The sequence below is a fragment of the Pseudoliparis swirei genome, chromosome 18 (genome assembly GCF_029220125.1).
Source record: "Pseudoliparis swirei isolate HS2019 ecotype Mariana Trench chromosome 18, NWPU_hadal_v1, whole genome shotgun sequence".
NCBI classification, from domain to species: Eukaryota; Metazoa; Chordata; class Actinopteri; order Perciformes; family Liparidae; genus Pseudoliparis; species Pseudoliparis swirei.
In genome coordinates, this window is record NC_079405.1 from 17,749,240 (window position 1) to 17,765,182 (window position 15,943).

The following is a 15,943-nucleotide window of genomic DNA, read 5'->3' on the forward strand; positions in this document are numbered from 1 at the left end:
GAAACTTCATAGATACAAAATCCTTGTTGAAGAAAGCTTAATCAAAATATATCTAGCCATGTCCTCTCTGCAGAAGTATAAAACACATAAGGACAGATTGAGATTATAATCAGTCATTTACATGAGCCTTTTCTCAGTCACTAATTAGCAACTAAAATACTTATACAAGTTGTTAAACAAATAAATCTAAAGGGATATACAATATATTAGAGTTAAAATGATATATTCTACATAGATATTCAAATAATACTTGAAGTAATTCCATAAGCCAATAGTGTAACATTGAAGTGCCCTCTACTGTTTAAAATGATGCAGTGCACAAATATGACAACAAAAGCTGCCAGTGAGACAATATTTTGACATACGTTTTTTTTAATTATATCACAACTTTTACTCTGAAATCCAAAAGATGTTACTGAAATAACGAGAAAACTAACTTTTAGCTAAAAAATAGCAATATCTGTATAATGTACACACCAAGAATGCATAGAAAAAAGGAACAAATCTGACAGAACATATAACATAAAATAACTACAAAAAGGCACCATAGGGATGACAATATGAAAGTAATTAATAGGATCCAACAGGCGCCGGTCTAAGGACCTGTTTTTTCGGGGTCGTTTGGTTCTCCATTAATAGTTTCTGCGCTCTGGACTACTCCAGACTCCAGAGGGCTGTCTCCACCTCGGAGCACAAGAAGGGCCTTTTAAGACTCCCTTGTCTGCAGTTTTTACAGTCCATTACATAAAGTCACTAATCCTCATCGTCCTCCTCATCAATTAAGACAAACTTCCGTCTACGCTTCACCGGCGCAGAGACATCCTCCCTGTCGGAATCTGGGTCACCGTTGGGATCCAGATCTATCACCATGGCGGAGTCATCCTCTGTAAAGACAGTCGATGTGTGAGACAAAATGCTGCAGCTCTGTCTTGATTAAACACCAATATCATCAGAGGACCATTGCTGGCCCTGGACTGCCGTAGCACGGATGTTAAGGATAGCCTAAAATAAAATTAAAGTGACAAGATACAACCTTTAGTTTTACAAATATTGTGAGTGCCCACTTAGTGATCTTTAAACAAAAACATGAAAATCCTAGTAAAATACCATCCTCCTCATTATCGTCGTCGTCCAACACCCGGCTTCGTTTAGTTGTGGTCTTCTCCCGGGACCTGATGTAAACAGAAATAGATTAAGTATTAAGGAGTGTTTAGAATTAGACATTTCTCAGCTGTGGGGCTTAACTGAAAAAGAACAGAGTAATGCCTCACCTCTCGGGTGGATGGTCTGTCTCCTCAGTAGGACTGAAATCTGAGGCAGCAGCTAAAAACAACATACAAAAATGTATAATATGAACAAAGTAATCTCAACCCAAGACTCATCTAATACAATGGCTTCACATATTGCTCATAAGAACAGCTGGAACTATCTTTTCAAACTGCTATACCAAAGCAATTTCATTATTAGGTGTAATTCTCAATGTCCTTTTTAAACCTCGATGCGTTGCTACTGTTATACGTTTCGTACGTTTGACATGTTGATGCAAGACAAGGATGACGTTTTTTTTTACAGTCACAATTACATTGATGCTTCACTCGACTGTGAGAACTTTGGAGTAGATTCATGTTATATTGAAATTAAATTGAAGTAGTGACATAGATTTTTACATTAAAACAATGTTTGGTTGCTAGTTTAGCCAGAGCATGTCATGTCATTGAACACTGACTTACGGGACAGAGCTGGAATTAACTGCTGTCATCTGAGACAAGTTTCAGGACCTAAAGCTGCCATGCATACCTGTATGCTCCGAGTTTGGGTGCTTCCTCTTGCGTGTGAGCAGCAGAGCTCTCAGAGCCTGAGCTCGCTGTTCACCTGAGACCTCCTCCTCCTCCTCCTCCTCCTCCTCCTCCTGAGATTCTCCAGTTGGACTCCTGGAGCTGTCTTGCTCCCTGTCCTCCTCTCTCGGACTAAGAGCTGCAGCTGCACTCTGGAGCTGGGATACACTGATATGTGCTGGGATCCTCCAAAAACACTCCTGGTTACCGAAAATTAAAAATGAACAACAAAATGATGTAACTGTAAAATATCAGCTGTATAGTATTTTTTTTAATGGTTGTACTCTCAAACAGAGAAACTCCAACAGTCTTAAATGAAAGAACAAACAGCAGATCAAAGGACTATCATTACAATGAGCTGATATGGTGGAAAACCACACCTGATTATTTTGAGGTGGTCGAATTCTCAGCTTGCGCAACAGCCCCAAGAAGCTCTTGTTCTCCATGGCATCGTCATTTTCATCCGACAGAGGAAGAAGTGGAACATCCTGGGCCAACTCTTTGAATGGATTGCAACAATTTCATCAAGAGACCAAAGAGCAGCATTTACATACATCTTTCACACATATTGTAACTTCACTGAAAACCAAACCCACTTTAAATAAAATAAAGAAATAACCTTTTTTGGACAGTTGCACGTACCGTCTGTTTGTCGGTCCTTGGCTGTTTTGTATAAACTATTTTGTAGCCACAACAAAGGTCCAGACATGCCTGTCGTGAAAAGAAAACATGAAACTATTAAGAGTGCATAATGGAGGAAAATATCTACTTTTTCAGGACTTAAAAACACAAACACTGTGTGCCTTTATAATCCATATTTATCATAATATCTACTATCATTGTGGGTCCTTGTCTCACCTTTCTGCAGTAAAGCAGACACCATGGCGCTTACATCAGGTATCCTCCCTACTGTAGAGGGCAGGCTCTGGCTCCTCCTTTTTCCATTTTGTGTTTCCCTTTCTTGCACTTCCTCTTCCTCACTCTCTTCAGATTCATCCTCTTCCTTATCTTCATCATCTCTGTCAACTGGATCATCTGGTAAGTCTTGTGTTAATTCGTCAATGAAATCTTCTTCAGTCTGAAAGAGAGATTGACCTTTATTGAATCTCTCTCGCTATACACACACACACACACATATTGTATGTATGTATGTATATATATATATATATTAGGGCTGGGCACGTTAATGCGTTAATCTTGGGTTAACGCATCAATTAATTAACGCCGACAATTATTTTATCGCGCGTTAACGCAGGTTTTATTATTTATTCTATTATTGTAAAAGTTTGTTGCTCACAGGCTTTTATTTTGTAAAAGTCTGCTACTGATTGCTGCGGAACCGGAAAAGAAAGTAATTCGCGGTTTAACAAACATGGAGAAGAGTAGGCTACGGAGATTTGAAATGGCCATTTTCAATTTAAAGTTCTTAAAGACAGCGGAGTCGACAGAAACAAAGTCATATGTAACCACTGCCAAGATGAATTGTCTTATCACCGGAGTACTTCCAATCTTAAATATCATTTAAATGCTAAACACACCGTTGATGCCAGCAAATCATACAACCAAACACACAGTGGAGCGAGGCTTCGGCAGACGACGCTCGCTGCAGGGAGGAGATGAACCAAGGCAAGAGAAGCTAACCAATGCCACAGCGAAGTGGAGAGCTACTGCAGGCCGATTAGGATTGTGGAAGATGTCGGTCTGAGAAACATATGAGAATCTCAACAAATGACGGCAGGTATGAGACGCCCTCAAGACACACATCACACGGAGAATACACGAGTTGTATGAAAAGGAGAGGACTGCAAAGCGACAGCGTCACAACGTGCACCCTGTTGCTCTCACTGGGGACGACTGGACATCACTCGGTAACCACAATGACCTCGGAGTGACTGAGCATTATATTGATGAGAAGTGGGCGCTGCATTCACACGCCCTGACTGATGAAAACAGAGGAGAGACATTCTGCTGAAACGTGCGCGGGACGCTTTACTGAAGTTGCACAGCAGTGGAATGTGTCAAATAAAGTCACCACACTGAGCACAGATAGAGCACCAAATATGATCGCTGCTGCGAGACAACTGCCTTGTGATCACGTCCCTGCTTCGCGCTCAGCCTCCAGCGTTCTGTCACAGTGTCTCTGCATAACAGCGTTTGACAATGTCCTGACAGATTTTATGGCACTTTAGTTCATATGGCAGTACATTTAAAATAAGTGTCAAGTTCTAGGAATTGACAAACTGCACTGAAAGGGTTTTCTGGTGTCTCACTCTAACAGGGACAACAAATGTTATGGCACTTTCATTCATATGGCAGAACATTTCAAATAGAAGTGTGCTCCTTTTGAATTAATTATTGGATTTTGCGTATACAAATGCGATTAATCGTGATTAATCAGAGAAATCATGCGATTAATCGCGATTAAAAATGTTAATCGTTGCCCAGCCCTAATATATATACATACACACACATGCGTATGACATGAGTAACTGTCTTCAATTCCAATTTCTTAATCTGCTCCATAGTGTTATTGTAAAATATGAAATAACTGCTTCACGGATCAGCAATAAGAAGTCATCTAAAATAACTTTACCATTCCTTTTCCAGAGCTCTTCCCATGAGTGCTGCGACTCCTCTTCTTATAAAGTTCTCGTCTCTCAGACACCAGGCCCATGCTGAGCAGCTTGTCCACCACACGTGCGCGGGACCGCTTAGCTGTGAGCTTCTTCAGGAGATCACCCAGAACATCTGTGAAAATAAAGTTTTATCACTCAAGAGGGTCACCACAAAAAGCATCCATTAGCATTCCTGAGACTGGAGCTGAGGAAAAGAGGTACACTGAGAGGCTTCTTCATGTTCCTGTCATGCACGACAAAATGAGAATATGGTGTCCAGTACCATCAGAGTCCTTGTACTCCTCGTAGAGCATCTGCAGCTCCTCCTCCTGCTCCTCAGTCCAAAGAACAATCTGGGTACCTTTCCTTTTGGGGAAAAAAAACTAAATTACAATGTATAGAACAAATTCTGCAATATATTCCTCACAACATTGTCCTGGGACAGGGATGTCGTATGTGTACAGATTGTAAAGCCATCGGAGGCAAATTTGTAATTTGTGATAATGGGCTATACAAAATAAACTGAATTGAATTAAATAAACATCAGTATATTACTCATTCTGTCTGGAATACATACTTCTGTTTCTTCAGCGCTTTAGCATTTTCCACCAGACCCATATGCACCAGCTGCGTTACTACGTGCCGCCGGGTGCGGTTGCTGTTGCTGAGTAATGGCAGCAGAGTCTCCACTACATCTGGCACTAAACACAAGAATGGACAGTCAATGACAAAATCTAGACCCAAGTGTGCAAATGTGTCTTGTAACTTATAATTCAACAATCAAAACAAAGCAGACCGTCAGAATAACGATGCTCCGTGTAAAGGTTGCGCAACTCCTCTTCTTCCTCTTCAGTCCACGTTGGTTTCGTTTCCTCTCTGACATATTTAGGACGAGATGAAATATTTAAAAAAGCGGAACACAAATGTTTGCTTATTTTACAGTGAATGGAAATTATGTTTTAATAAATGTTCTGAAAAAAATATTACACACGTGCATCTTTTACCTGTAACTTGGAAACAATATTCAGCATAACAACGCACAATGAGAGAAACGCAAAAACAAGGACCAACCTGTCTTTATTGTAGCCTTCAGTCATCTCACATACGGCACCCACATTTTTCCAGAACAGTAGTTCAACATATGCCTTGTTGTTTTGTGCTGCCAGAGAAAAGAAACGGTTCAGCACAAACTTGGCAAAGGTCACCAGTTCCTGTGAAGGAGAGAATAAAGTAAGCTCCCGGTGTCATATACACCCGCCCCGATATCGCAAATAGTTTGCTCGACAACATAGGAGAACATTTTCCTCATGTTATTACTGTACCTTGTAAGCAGCTGCAGCGGGGTCACTTAGGATCTTGTTGAAAAGGTTGAAGACTGACAGCTGGAAAATCTGGGCGTCCATTTTCAGGTCAACAGCCAAGCGGTGCAGCATTCGAGCGATGCAGTGGTTCGTGTGAGGTGTGTTTTCTGAGTATGATTTTAATAAGAGGAGGTATGGACGCACAACACTGGGGTTGGCAAACCTGTGAGGGGTAAGAGGAGGGCAACATGTGCCATTAGGAAGGTCACAAGAGTACTATTTGTGCATGCAGTGTCAGCAGGTTACTGTAATATAACGGTTTCCCTCACCTCTTGATGAAGTCTAGAAAGTTGAACTCTTTTTCGGAAATCTGGACAGACTCCAACTCTTCCTCTTCTAACTCTGCTGCATCATCCTCCTCCTCTGCTGCAGGCTCAGGAGATGACCCTGACATCAGAAGGAATGGGATGAATGCTGGACAGATGCTGTGAAACGAATGATCTCTTAAATACAAACAATAAATCAAAACACATACTTGGCAGGTTGGCATGAAGGATCTGCTTCAGGAGCTCCAGTTCCTCCTCAGGTTCCACATCCGCAGAACCAAACACATCTCCCTCTGGCCACACCTCTCTGAGAATAACGAGAGGATGGTGAATACTTAAATACATTAACATGTGCGATTAGCATGAGGGTTGAAGGCATGCCGAGTCTCCCCGACCTGGCAGCACGCAGCAACCCCAGCGCTTCTGGTGCGAGTCGAACCAGCAGGGCATCCTGCACGCGCACCATGGCCTCAGTCCGTTGGTCCTCAAGTGGAGTTTCAGACGTGGCATCAAATGGCACAGTGCCTTCAGTTAAAGATTCTGACAACTGAAGACAGAAAGGTTGTATTCAGTGGTGGAAAATACTTTGAGCCTTATATTCACTGATGTCAGACTAATGTGTTTTGGGGGCTCTCTCCTGCCCCTAGAGGCTGATTCTCACACTGACCTGAAACCCTGAAGCCTTCAGCTCTTCCTCCACAATCTTCCAGGTCTCTGCCAGGGCCTCCGGACTAGTTTCTGGAGCTGAGGTTTTTTTTTTACCTCGAGACCGTCTCCGCCTCACTTTCTTTTTCTGAAAAGTTTGCGGAGCTAGGTATTAACATGATAAGGAGATACTAACAGCAACTATTACACACGTAGAAAATGTAGCACAGGAACTTACCTGAACCATCAAGCTTCTGCGACCTTTGCAGAAGCGCTCCAACATGCGCAAGAAGAGATGAGTTGACTCCACCAAGTCTTTGAGGTAGGACTGAGGCTGTTTGGTTTCATCATACTTCCTCAGCAGGGTCAGGAAAATATCCCTGTATTCCATTAGGTAAAATATGTTGCCTAAAAGGGGAAGGCAAATAGATGAGACAACGAGGACTACAATCACATAAAAACATTTTTTAAAAATATTTCAGACGTAGAGTACGATTTTAAGCAGAGTACCAAATCCATATACTTAAAGCATTATGTCGTGAAAAAGCCATGTGCAAACTCTTGTTCCAACTATTTAAGTACTCAAAAAAAATACTCAAAGTTGATAAGATCCGTTAGCATCTTACATTTAATGACACTAGAACTCTGACGGATACTTTCATCCTGTGAGCAGTCCATCTGGTTTACAGTGAGCAGCAGCTCCTGATAGGCCTTTAGAGCCAGGTGCATCCTAAAAAGAACAAGTGATGTCAAACTGGGAACGAAACACAGATTTGACATTTTGAACATGCTTCCTCATGGCCTTACCTGCGTGACCAGGACGTGGCCTCTTTGCGATCGGTGAGCAACATCTCATAGTAGTTGGTGATGTTACGCTCAATGTAATGGAAAGCACGGATGGACATGGTCTCCGAAACTAAATCAGCACGAAAACCGTTGCCACGGTTGAAAGCCATGAAAAAGCTGAGAGCCCAGAGGTAGTACGTCTCATCGTGTTGCTGAGTTTGCTCTCGAACTAGACTCTCCTAAAGAGGAGACAAGGGAATACACAGTGTTGGGAGTACTTAAGAAACGATTAAATGTACTTATGAGTCACTTATTACTACACATATCAGAGATCTTCTGTAACAGGATGTTTAGGCAATATAAATTGTATCAAACCTTTATCAAACATCGATCTATTAACTCCACTCTGTCCACCAGAGCTGTCACAAACAGGGACTGTGAGGTCCCATTTAGAAAAACCCTGTTTGGGCAAAATGTGCTGTCCTTCAAAGGATGCATGATGTGGAACAGCCTACCTCCTTCTATAAGGGAAAGCCCCAGCCTGGTCACCTTCAAAGGCCACCTGAAGGCATGGCTCAGACTTAATCAGCCCTGTGACCATTAGAGTTAATCCGCACGGTATCCAAATGTCTTGCATGCACCTTTTTATTAATCTTTTTTTCTTCTTTTGTATTACTGTACTGTCATGTGTGAAGTGATGTGTGCTTTCCATTTCACTCTGCTTGCATTCTTAAATTACATCAACCTGCCAAGGGACTACAGATGGAAACTAGCCTCCCGGCTATAATCTGGCATATTTACATGTACATTGTACTGTCAATCAATATGCACTGTCCCTTATTCTCTAAATAAATTTAAAAATAAAAAATAAAAAAAATGCAACAACTTCAGGCCTTTTTACCATTTGTATACTCGTAAACAAGACACAAAAAGGATATTTGTTGTAATGGTGCTACAAATCGGTCATTAATGTTGAAGCAGCTGACCTTGACAAGGTACATGAGGCGATTGTAGCAGTTCTCCAAGAAGTCGACACAAAACTCTCGCAGGAAGAGTCGAACATTGAGAGCCGAGCGCCGCTTGTCCTTACATTCCCGGGCCTGACGATTCCTCTTGGGAACGCGTCTCACTGCTTTGCCCGTGTCATGAGTGTAGCTTTTGAACTACAACAAAAGAAGAAGAAAAAATAAACTGATATTCATATTGAAAATACAGATGATACAAAATGAAAAATCACAATTTAAATGTTCAACTCTTCAAAATAAAGAACATGAAAGCAACCGCTGTTACGAAACAGGTGGTTCTCAAAGCTGAAAACAAACAAGAGTAAACAAGCTTACTTCTATCTTAATCTATCTTTGTGGAAATGTGAATTTACAAACATCCATTACAGATACTGTAAGCTGTATTGCCTGACACCAGAGATGAGATCTAAGAGTTCAATACTCACATTATGAACATTTCTGTGATAAATCATGTCTCTTTCCCCAATCGACTTGAGGCCTTCAACAACATAGGACCCTCCAAAGCGAGAGTGTCTGAAAGAATAACATTGACACAAACACACACAACCAGATAGAACATACAATTAATTTCTAAGCTTCAAACAAGCCATATAAATATTGGGAAGTAAACAAAAGCTTCCTGAAAATAACATGCAAGGGTTCTATGACATTTCTCAGCACAAGATAGAAAATGTAAAAGAAATGTGTCTTGGTTAAAGAATGTGGTGACTTTATGTGGGCCGGATTGTACCTGGTTCCTCTTTGTAATGTGCGGGAGCGTTTGGCTGCATGCTCCTTCTGCCTCAGCGCCTCCAGCTCCTGACAGTCTCTGTGCTTCTCTTCAGCTGAACGAGCCTGGCCGGCACTCACCAAAGCTTCCGGAGTCTGTCAGGAGAGACGAAGAGTTTAAAACACAGAACAGTTGGAAACCGATACGTGTGCCTCCAAGAGTTTTTCTAGGTCTAACCTGGTCTCTGAACATGAGGGAGATTATTTCCAACACATGCATACTCCATTGCTGCTCACTCTGGGCCGACGCAAGGAACTTGATCAGGTCATCGAAACCGCTCATGTGAATAGCCCACAGCAGCCTATCATGAATGCTGGCATCATCATCCACTTTCTTCCGGAGAGACAGAAATTAAAGCAGAAGGTGAGATGAAGGGTTACATCTCATACACTGTATGTGTCATTATATATCAGTATATATGTCAGACCTTCTCTTCACCGGGGTCTGCAGGTACATGAAGCACATTTCTGACCAGCAGCAGGATTCTCTCTATGAGCAGAGTATCCTCTTCCTGTCTCTGCTCCCAGTCCTGAAAGAGAAGAAAGTGAGTTGGCATAGACATGAAAACATATGTGAAGGAGAACCATTTAACTGATATATTGTAGGAAAGAGTGAAGGTGAAGGTTGATTATTTTGCCATTGAAACACTCACCAGTTGTAGAAGCGTGTATAATGTCTCACTTAAAATGCCAAACACTGCTTCGCTGGCAAACGCCTGAAAATAAAAGCAAAGGACAAAGAAATTACAGACTATTTTACAATCCAGTAAATTATAAACTTGAAGTACTGTTATACTGAAATGAAATAACTTTTTACAGTTACACTATGGTCAATGTACCTCTTTATACGCTTGTAAATGAGATGTAACTTGCAAATAGTGATGTCTAAACACTGGGTCATCTGGGACTTTACCAAAGCAAAGCATGGCAGGCTGAGTAAGGTTGACCATGAGCCTGAGGAAAAACAGAGGAGAGTCACATGAGCAACAGTCAGCAAATATAATGACAATATTCTGTATTTTCTTTCTTTCTGGAAATGTCCCCATTGTGGGACTAATACAAGGATTATTTTATCTTATAAAACAATTATTGGCACCAGTATAGCCATAATGCATATATTGGTGTACCAATAATCCATTTTCTAAGACCATATTATAATATATTACTAAATTGTTTTAATGCCGCCCCCTCCCCATCAGCATGCATGTCAAGTTCAAGATGTTTATGCGAGTGTTTATACCTGATGCAGGCATCAAATAGGGCCTTGTCCTGTCCATGTTGAATGATAATAGGTAAAAGGTCATTCTGTACAATCTGGCCTGCACCCAGCTGCTGTCGGACGTCACGGGTGTCATCTTCATGTCGTAAAAACCTGATCAAGTCTTTTACACTCTCTGCAACACAATTAAAGAATAGTTAGAGGAGTAAGGGAGTTTTCCTGTTCTTAGTCAATAATATCAACATATCATTAACATGTCCTCTGATGATGCAGAACATGTACGTAAAAAAGACTCACCTAAGCAATCAGCTTCCTTGTGATAGGTGTCTTCCTCCAGATAGCCGAGAGCACTGCACGTTGCCAAAAGCTCGCAATTCATCCTGAATAAGACCTTTCACCATCAGACAGCCTGGAAGTGAAGGTTCAGTCTAATCAGCAACACAAAGACCAACTCAAAACACTTTCCATAATATGACCAGATCGAGCAATGTCTTGAAATGAACCTACACAACACACTTTATTCACCTAGTATGTGTTATACAGTAAATATAGAAGCAGTTAGCGTTAAAACATATTGGCTGATCTGTCACTTAGAGACGGGATATCTTTTCCATGGTTTGCTTATTAACTGATTGATTTAACGTATCGTTAATCTGTTCACTGTGACATTATACGTCAAACTAGTCAAGGGTGTGTATCAGCTGCGGGACCTCGCTAGCTTCCGCTCCACGTACGGCTAATGTTGTGCATCAGGGGCCATTTATCCGTTAACGTTAGTTTCAGCTTACAGCGTTCAGATGAAGAGAAATAATGTGATTTACCATGTCGTTTAAACGCTGCTATTCGACAGGTTCCGTGTTCAGCAGCCGTTCGGGTATAACGTTAAGAGCTTTCCATTAGTTGGTGGTTTTGTGTCTGAGAGAATCGGACAAGTCTCGCGCCAAAATGGATAACTCAGGAAGCGGATGTGCACCGTCTTCTGTGTACGCTTTGCCCTGAGCTTGGCATTTCAGGCAGTGTCTCTCAAGGTTTAGCTATCTGACGTTGTAGAGCATACGTGTCAAACTCAAGGCCCGCGGGCCAAATGTGGCCCGCCATGTCATTTTATGTGGCCCGCGACGGCATGGAATAAATATGATGTCTTTTCTTAAAAAAGGGAGAAAAAAAATCTTGTGCTTTTATTTTGAAGGTCATTTTTTTTGCAACGGACTGCGGTCTCTTCATTCTCCTTGATGCTGCGTTCACGCCAGAGAGGCGAACCCTTGCGTTGCTTTACTAAATGTACTCGCGTGAGTCACTCGCCGGACTGTTTGTCACGTTTTCTTCACTCGCGCTAGAAGCGCCGGCGAGGGGGCGTGGCTTATCGTGGCATAACAGATCGTTACCACCGTCCACCACAGAACAAATACACACTCTTTGTTCTGTTGAGAAAGTCCCACACACGTCGGACCATCAAGCCCTCGAGTCTGGGTTAATAATATTATTATATAATATTACATATTATATTATCCGTAGTCGCACGCAGCTTCTCCAGGAGCTGCGTCTGGATGACGGCTGCTTCCAGACGATCAATATTATCCGTAGGTTCTGATTCAATGGTATGACGTCAGTGATGTCACGCGGAGCATTTCAACAGTCTCACCTACTTTTACCGCCCGAGTTTAAAAAATCAGCCCGAATGAGGCGCATTTTTCGCGTGCTATCATTCACGCGCCCGGCGGACATCCAGACGCGCGTGCGTGCGTGCGTGTGTGACCACATTGACTTTGTATTAACAAACATTCCCAGTTCCCCTATTATGAATTCCTCCATCAGGTCTATGTCAGTGGTCACTAAGGTTGAAGTGAGTGCTGCTTCATGTTTTTCAGTATTTATAATATAGTCAGAAGAAAAGTTAATGTTGAATATGTGAATCTTTTTTAATTACCCTTGTTTAATTTATTTATAGTTTGTGTATAAAAGCTGCTCCTCAAGACTCTGACTTGTAGAGCAGCTTTATGTGCCATAGGTTCAGTGAGTGAGACATGAATTACATCTTTTGAGGCTTTTTAAAACCAGACTTTTTTATTTCATGTTTATGCATGAAAGTACTGTTTAGACATGTTTTAAAGTCTGAAGTTACTGAGTAGTAATGTATGTTGTATTACCTTGTGTCCTTAAGATTCACTTGTTGGTTCATAATTGACTGTAAAAGGGAATATTACTAAATAGTTTTGTTGTGCATACTGTGATATTCTGAACTCTCAGGTTCAAACTGCACCATCTTTTCATTAAATACATTTGAGAAGTTAAAAATGTCCCTCGATTTAGGTCATAGCTTGTCATTCAGGGGTGATAGTGTCCCAAAGCCAGACCAGTGGAAAACCACTACCCAGACCAGTAGAGAACCACTACCCAGACCAGTGGAGAACCACTGCCCCAGACCAGTGGAGAACCACCTGTCTCAACTGTGACAAAGCTTTTAACAAAGTTAATGTAATAATGTTTGTTTGATCTTTGATACAGTAATGTGGGTTAAAATAAATATAATGAAATTAAATAGATTTATTTTATAATATTACATACATTTGCATATATAGTTATACATTTATATAAGTACACCTAAATGAACAATAAACAAATGCAAAGACAGTTATTTAACAATATGTTCTGAAGTAGTTAGAATTATACCGTGTTAGTGACAACCGGCCCTTTGAGGGCAGCCATGAGGCGGATGTGGCCCACGGTGAAAATGAGTTTGACACCCCTGTTGTAGAGTGTATGTATCCAACAGACTCCAGCTCCAAACTAACCATAATCAACAAATTGAAAGTGTCAGGTTGAGACAGGAGCCCCGGTTGACGTTTATGTGCGCAAGAGTTTGAGAATTTAGTGGAATATAATTGCAAACGTGTCGCCTGGGAGGCTGTACGTAGGGCCTAGCGAACACAAAATAAGTTCCTTCTACTAAAACTCGCCGTTGTTTACAAACGTTCTTTGCGTAAAGTGTCTCCATGTTGTGTCATCACAGAGGTAGTGAGTGCGATTACTGACTGGCGAGTCGGTCAGGCGTCGGTCAGGCGTCAGGTCTGTGGCGAGTCTGTGGCAAGCGTGCGATAAGTCTGTGGCAATATCTGTAGTGAGTCTGTGGCATCTGTGGCCGCCGGGGCGTCTTGTGTCAGGACAGCGGCAAGCTGCACTCGTTCGGCACCCCTGGCTTGTTAATTTAAATGTATTTTGCCGTCACTTATTGACACTTTAGGAAATTGTACACGTGCAATTATTGATTAAAGGATAACAAATAAAAAAGTAGCTGCCGAGCTGAGTGCCACATTTCCAGGGAACAACCATTGTTGTTACGACAGGTCAGCTGCCGTAAATATACTCTTTCCAAATAATTACTTGTATGATCATTTACAACAATCGGTTAAAATAATGAAAATAAATCGTTCTTTTTAATATAATTGAAAACTATTTCTCAAAACGAATCATGTCTCCACTTATCCTCTTCTTGTATGTAGTGCGGTATCGGTAGGTGCCACAAGCTGTCATTGCCAACAGTGTCACAACTTAGTGCCACTACTAGTCAGAGACTTGCCAACATGTCACCTACTGACAGCCTGGCGCAACTTGGCACTCTGTGGCAATCGTCTGACGTTTGATAGCAGTCTGAGATGAACAGGTGATAGCTGACAGCTGTCACCTGTTCAGCTGACAGAATGAAACCCAAGAAATTAAAAAGATATTTAGAAAAATGACACCGCAGTCACATCAATAATAAAAGTGGTTTGATCAAATGTCCATGGAATTTGTGTTTTTCATTACTGAAGAGAGGTGAATAAAAGAGTAGGGGGCACACTCCTCTGACATGTGGCAATATCTGACAACTACGGGCACTTCTCGGCCATAATGAGCTGGGAAATGTTGCAAGTGACAGGGAGGTCTGATTATCTCTGACTATTAACGTAGGACTTATAATTTCCTGTTCAAAAGTGCCTAAATCATAATGTTCTAAGTGGAAGTATTTCAATAAAGTACATTTCTACATAAAGTTGAACCTGGTTGTTTAAAACAGGCATACATTTTTAAGCCAGCTACATAGATCGACTTATTTGCACCGTTGCTGAGTTACATTTCCCCATCCTATTTCAATGGGTCCTGTTTATATTCAAGGGTTTAAGGTCTACGTGTAGAAAAAAGTGTATCCTCACGTTTGTTAGAATCTATATAGTTGTGTGGTTATGATCGCTGATACACTTAAGAGATATGTGCATGTTTAGGTTTACCTGGTGGAAACATGATTCCAGTGTTTAGCTTAGACTAACAGTGAAGTCTCCTCAAAGTATAGTCTCATAATTGTGGTATAACAGTATAACATGATATGGTAAAATAAAAAAGGCTGGTACATTATGCACATTATTGTATATAAATGTAACATATTGTAAGGAGAAATGAAGTGGCAAAATTATATTCAGCATAGTACAGCAGTATTGCATATTGTAAGTATTAAGTCTACACAAAAATTATCTATATCTATTTATCTATCTATTTGTACACTCAGGTATTGACAAAAGAAAAAAAAACCAGCTCCTCCTTTACTGAACTTAAATCCATTTTATGATCATCAAACTGATTTACTGAACAGCAGGAAATATGTCTCAACCAACTCAGCGTGTCACACAAGTGCTGCTCGCTTGCCACAGACTCGTCTCTGTCCTGACGCCTGACTGACACTGACTGACACTGACTGACACTGACTGACACCTGACTGACACTGACTGACACTGACTGACGCCTGACTGACACTGACTGACACCTGACTGACACCTGACTGACACCTGACTGACACTGACTGACACCTGACTGACACTGACTGACACTGACTGACACCTGACTGACACCTGACTGACACTGACTGACACCTGACTGACACCTGACTGACACTGACTGACACCTGACTGACGCCTGACTGACACTGACTGACACCTGAGTGACACCTGACTGACACCTGACACTGACTGACACTGACTGACACCTGACTGACACCTGACTGACACTGACTGACACTGACTGACACTGACTGACGCCTGACTGACGACTGACACTGACTGACACCTGACTGACACCTGACTGACGCCTGACTGACACTGACTGACACCTGAGTGACACCTGACTGACACCTGACACTGACTGACACTGACTGACGCCTGACTGACACTGACTGACACCTGACACTGACTGACACTGACTGACGCCTGACTGACACTGACTGACACCTGCCACAGACTTGCCACAGACTTGCCAGTGCCACAAGGAGGATCTTGGGCTTACTGCGGAGACACCAAACTCCGAAACTCACACTGAAATCAACAAAAGATTAAAGTGGCAAGTGATGAAGGTTTTCATTCTTGGGTTTAAAAGGGCATGACACATTTTTTGTTTCT

General features: G+C 41.7%; 1 protein-coding gene across 2 annotated transcripts; it reads right to left on the reverse strand.

The window, feature by feature from the left end:
* Positions 1–349: 349 nt before the first annotated feature.
* timeless (timeless circadian clock) lies at positions 350–11,444 on the reverse strand. 2 transcript variants are annotated; one of them, XM_056437667.1, is made up of 30 exons: positions 11,342–11,444; positions 10,818–10,900; positions 10,542–10,695; positions 10,141–10,255; positions 9,955–10,017; positions 9,730–9,831; positions 9,480–9,635; positions 9,264–9,397; positions 8,959–9,046; positions 8,495–8,671; positions 7,530–7,747; positions 7,349–7,452; positions 6,961–7,130; positions 6,745–6,870; positions 6,473–6,624; positions 6,287–6,384; positions 6,081–6,198; positions 5,773–5,974; positions 5,522–5,661; positions 5,247–5,326; positions 5,028–5,151; positions 4,734–4,816; positions 4,429–4,583; positions 2,694–2,913; positions 2,478–2,546; positions 2,216–2,334; positions 1,798–2,035; positions 1,272–1,323; positions 1,108–1,172; positions 350–884 (listed from the first exon to the last, which is right to left on the reverse strand). In XM_056437667.1, exons 2-30 carry the CDS (start codon positions 10,897–10,899, stop codon positions 754–756), a joined length of 3,735 nt encoding a protein of 1,244 aa, XP_056293642.1. In that variant the 5' UTR covers position 10,900; positions 11,342–11,444; the 3' UTR covers positions 350–753. The 2 variants fall into 2 exon arrangements, with proteins under 2 accessions (XP_056293642.1, XP_056293641.1); XM_056437666.1 differs by having other exon boundaries at positions 10,818–10,929.
* Positions 11,445–15,943: the final 4,499 nt, after the last annotated feature.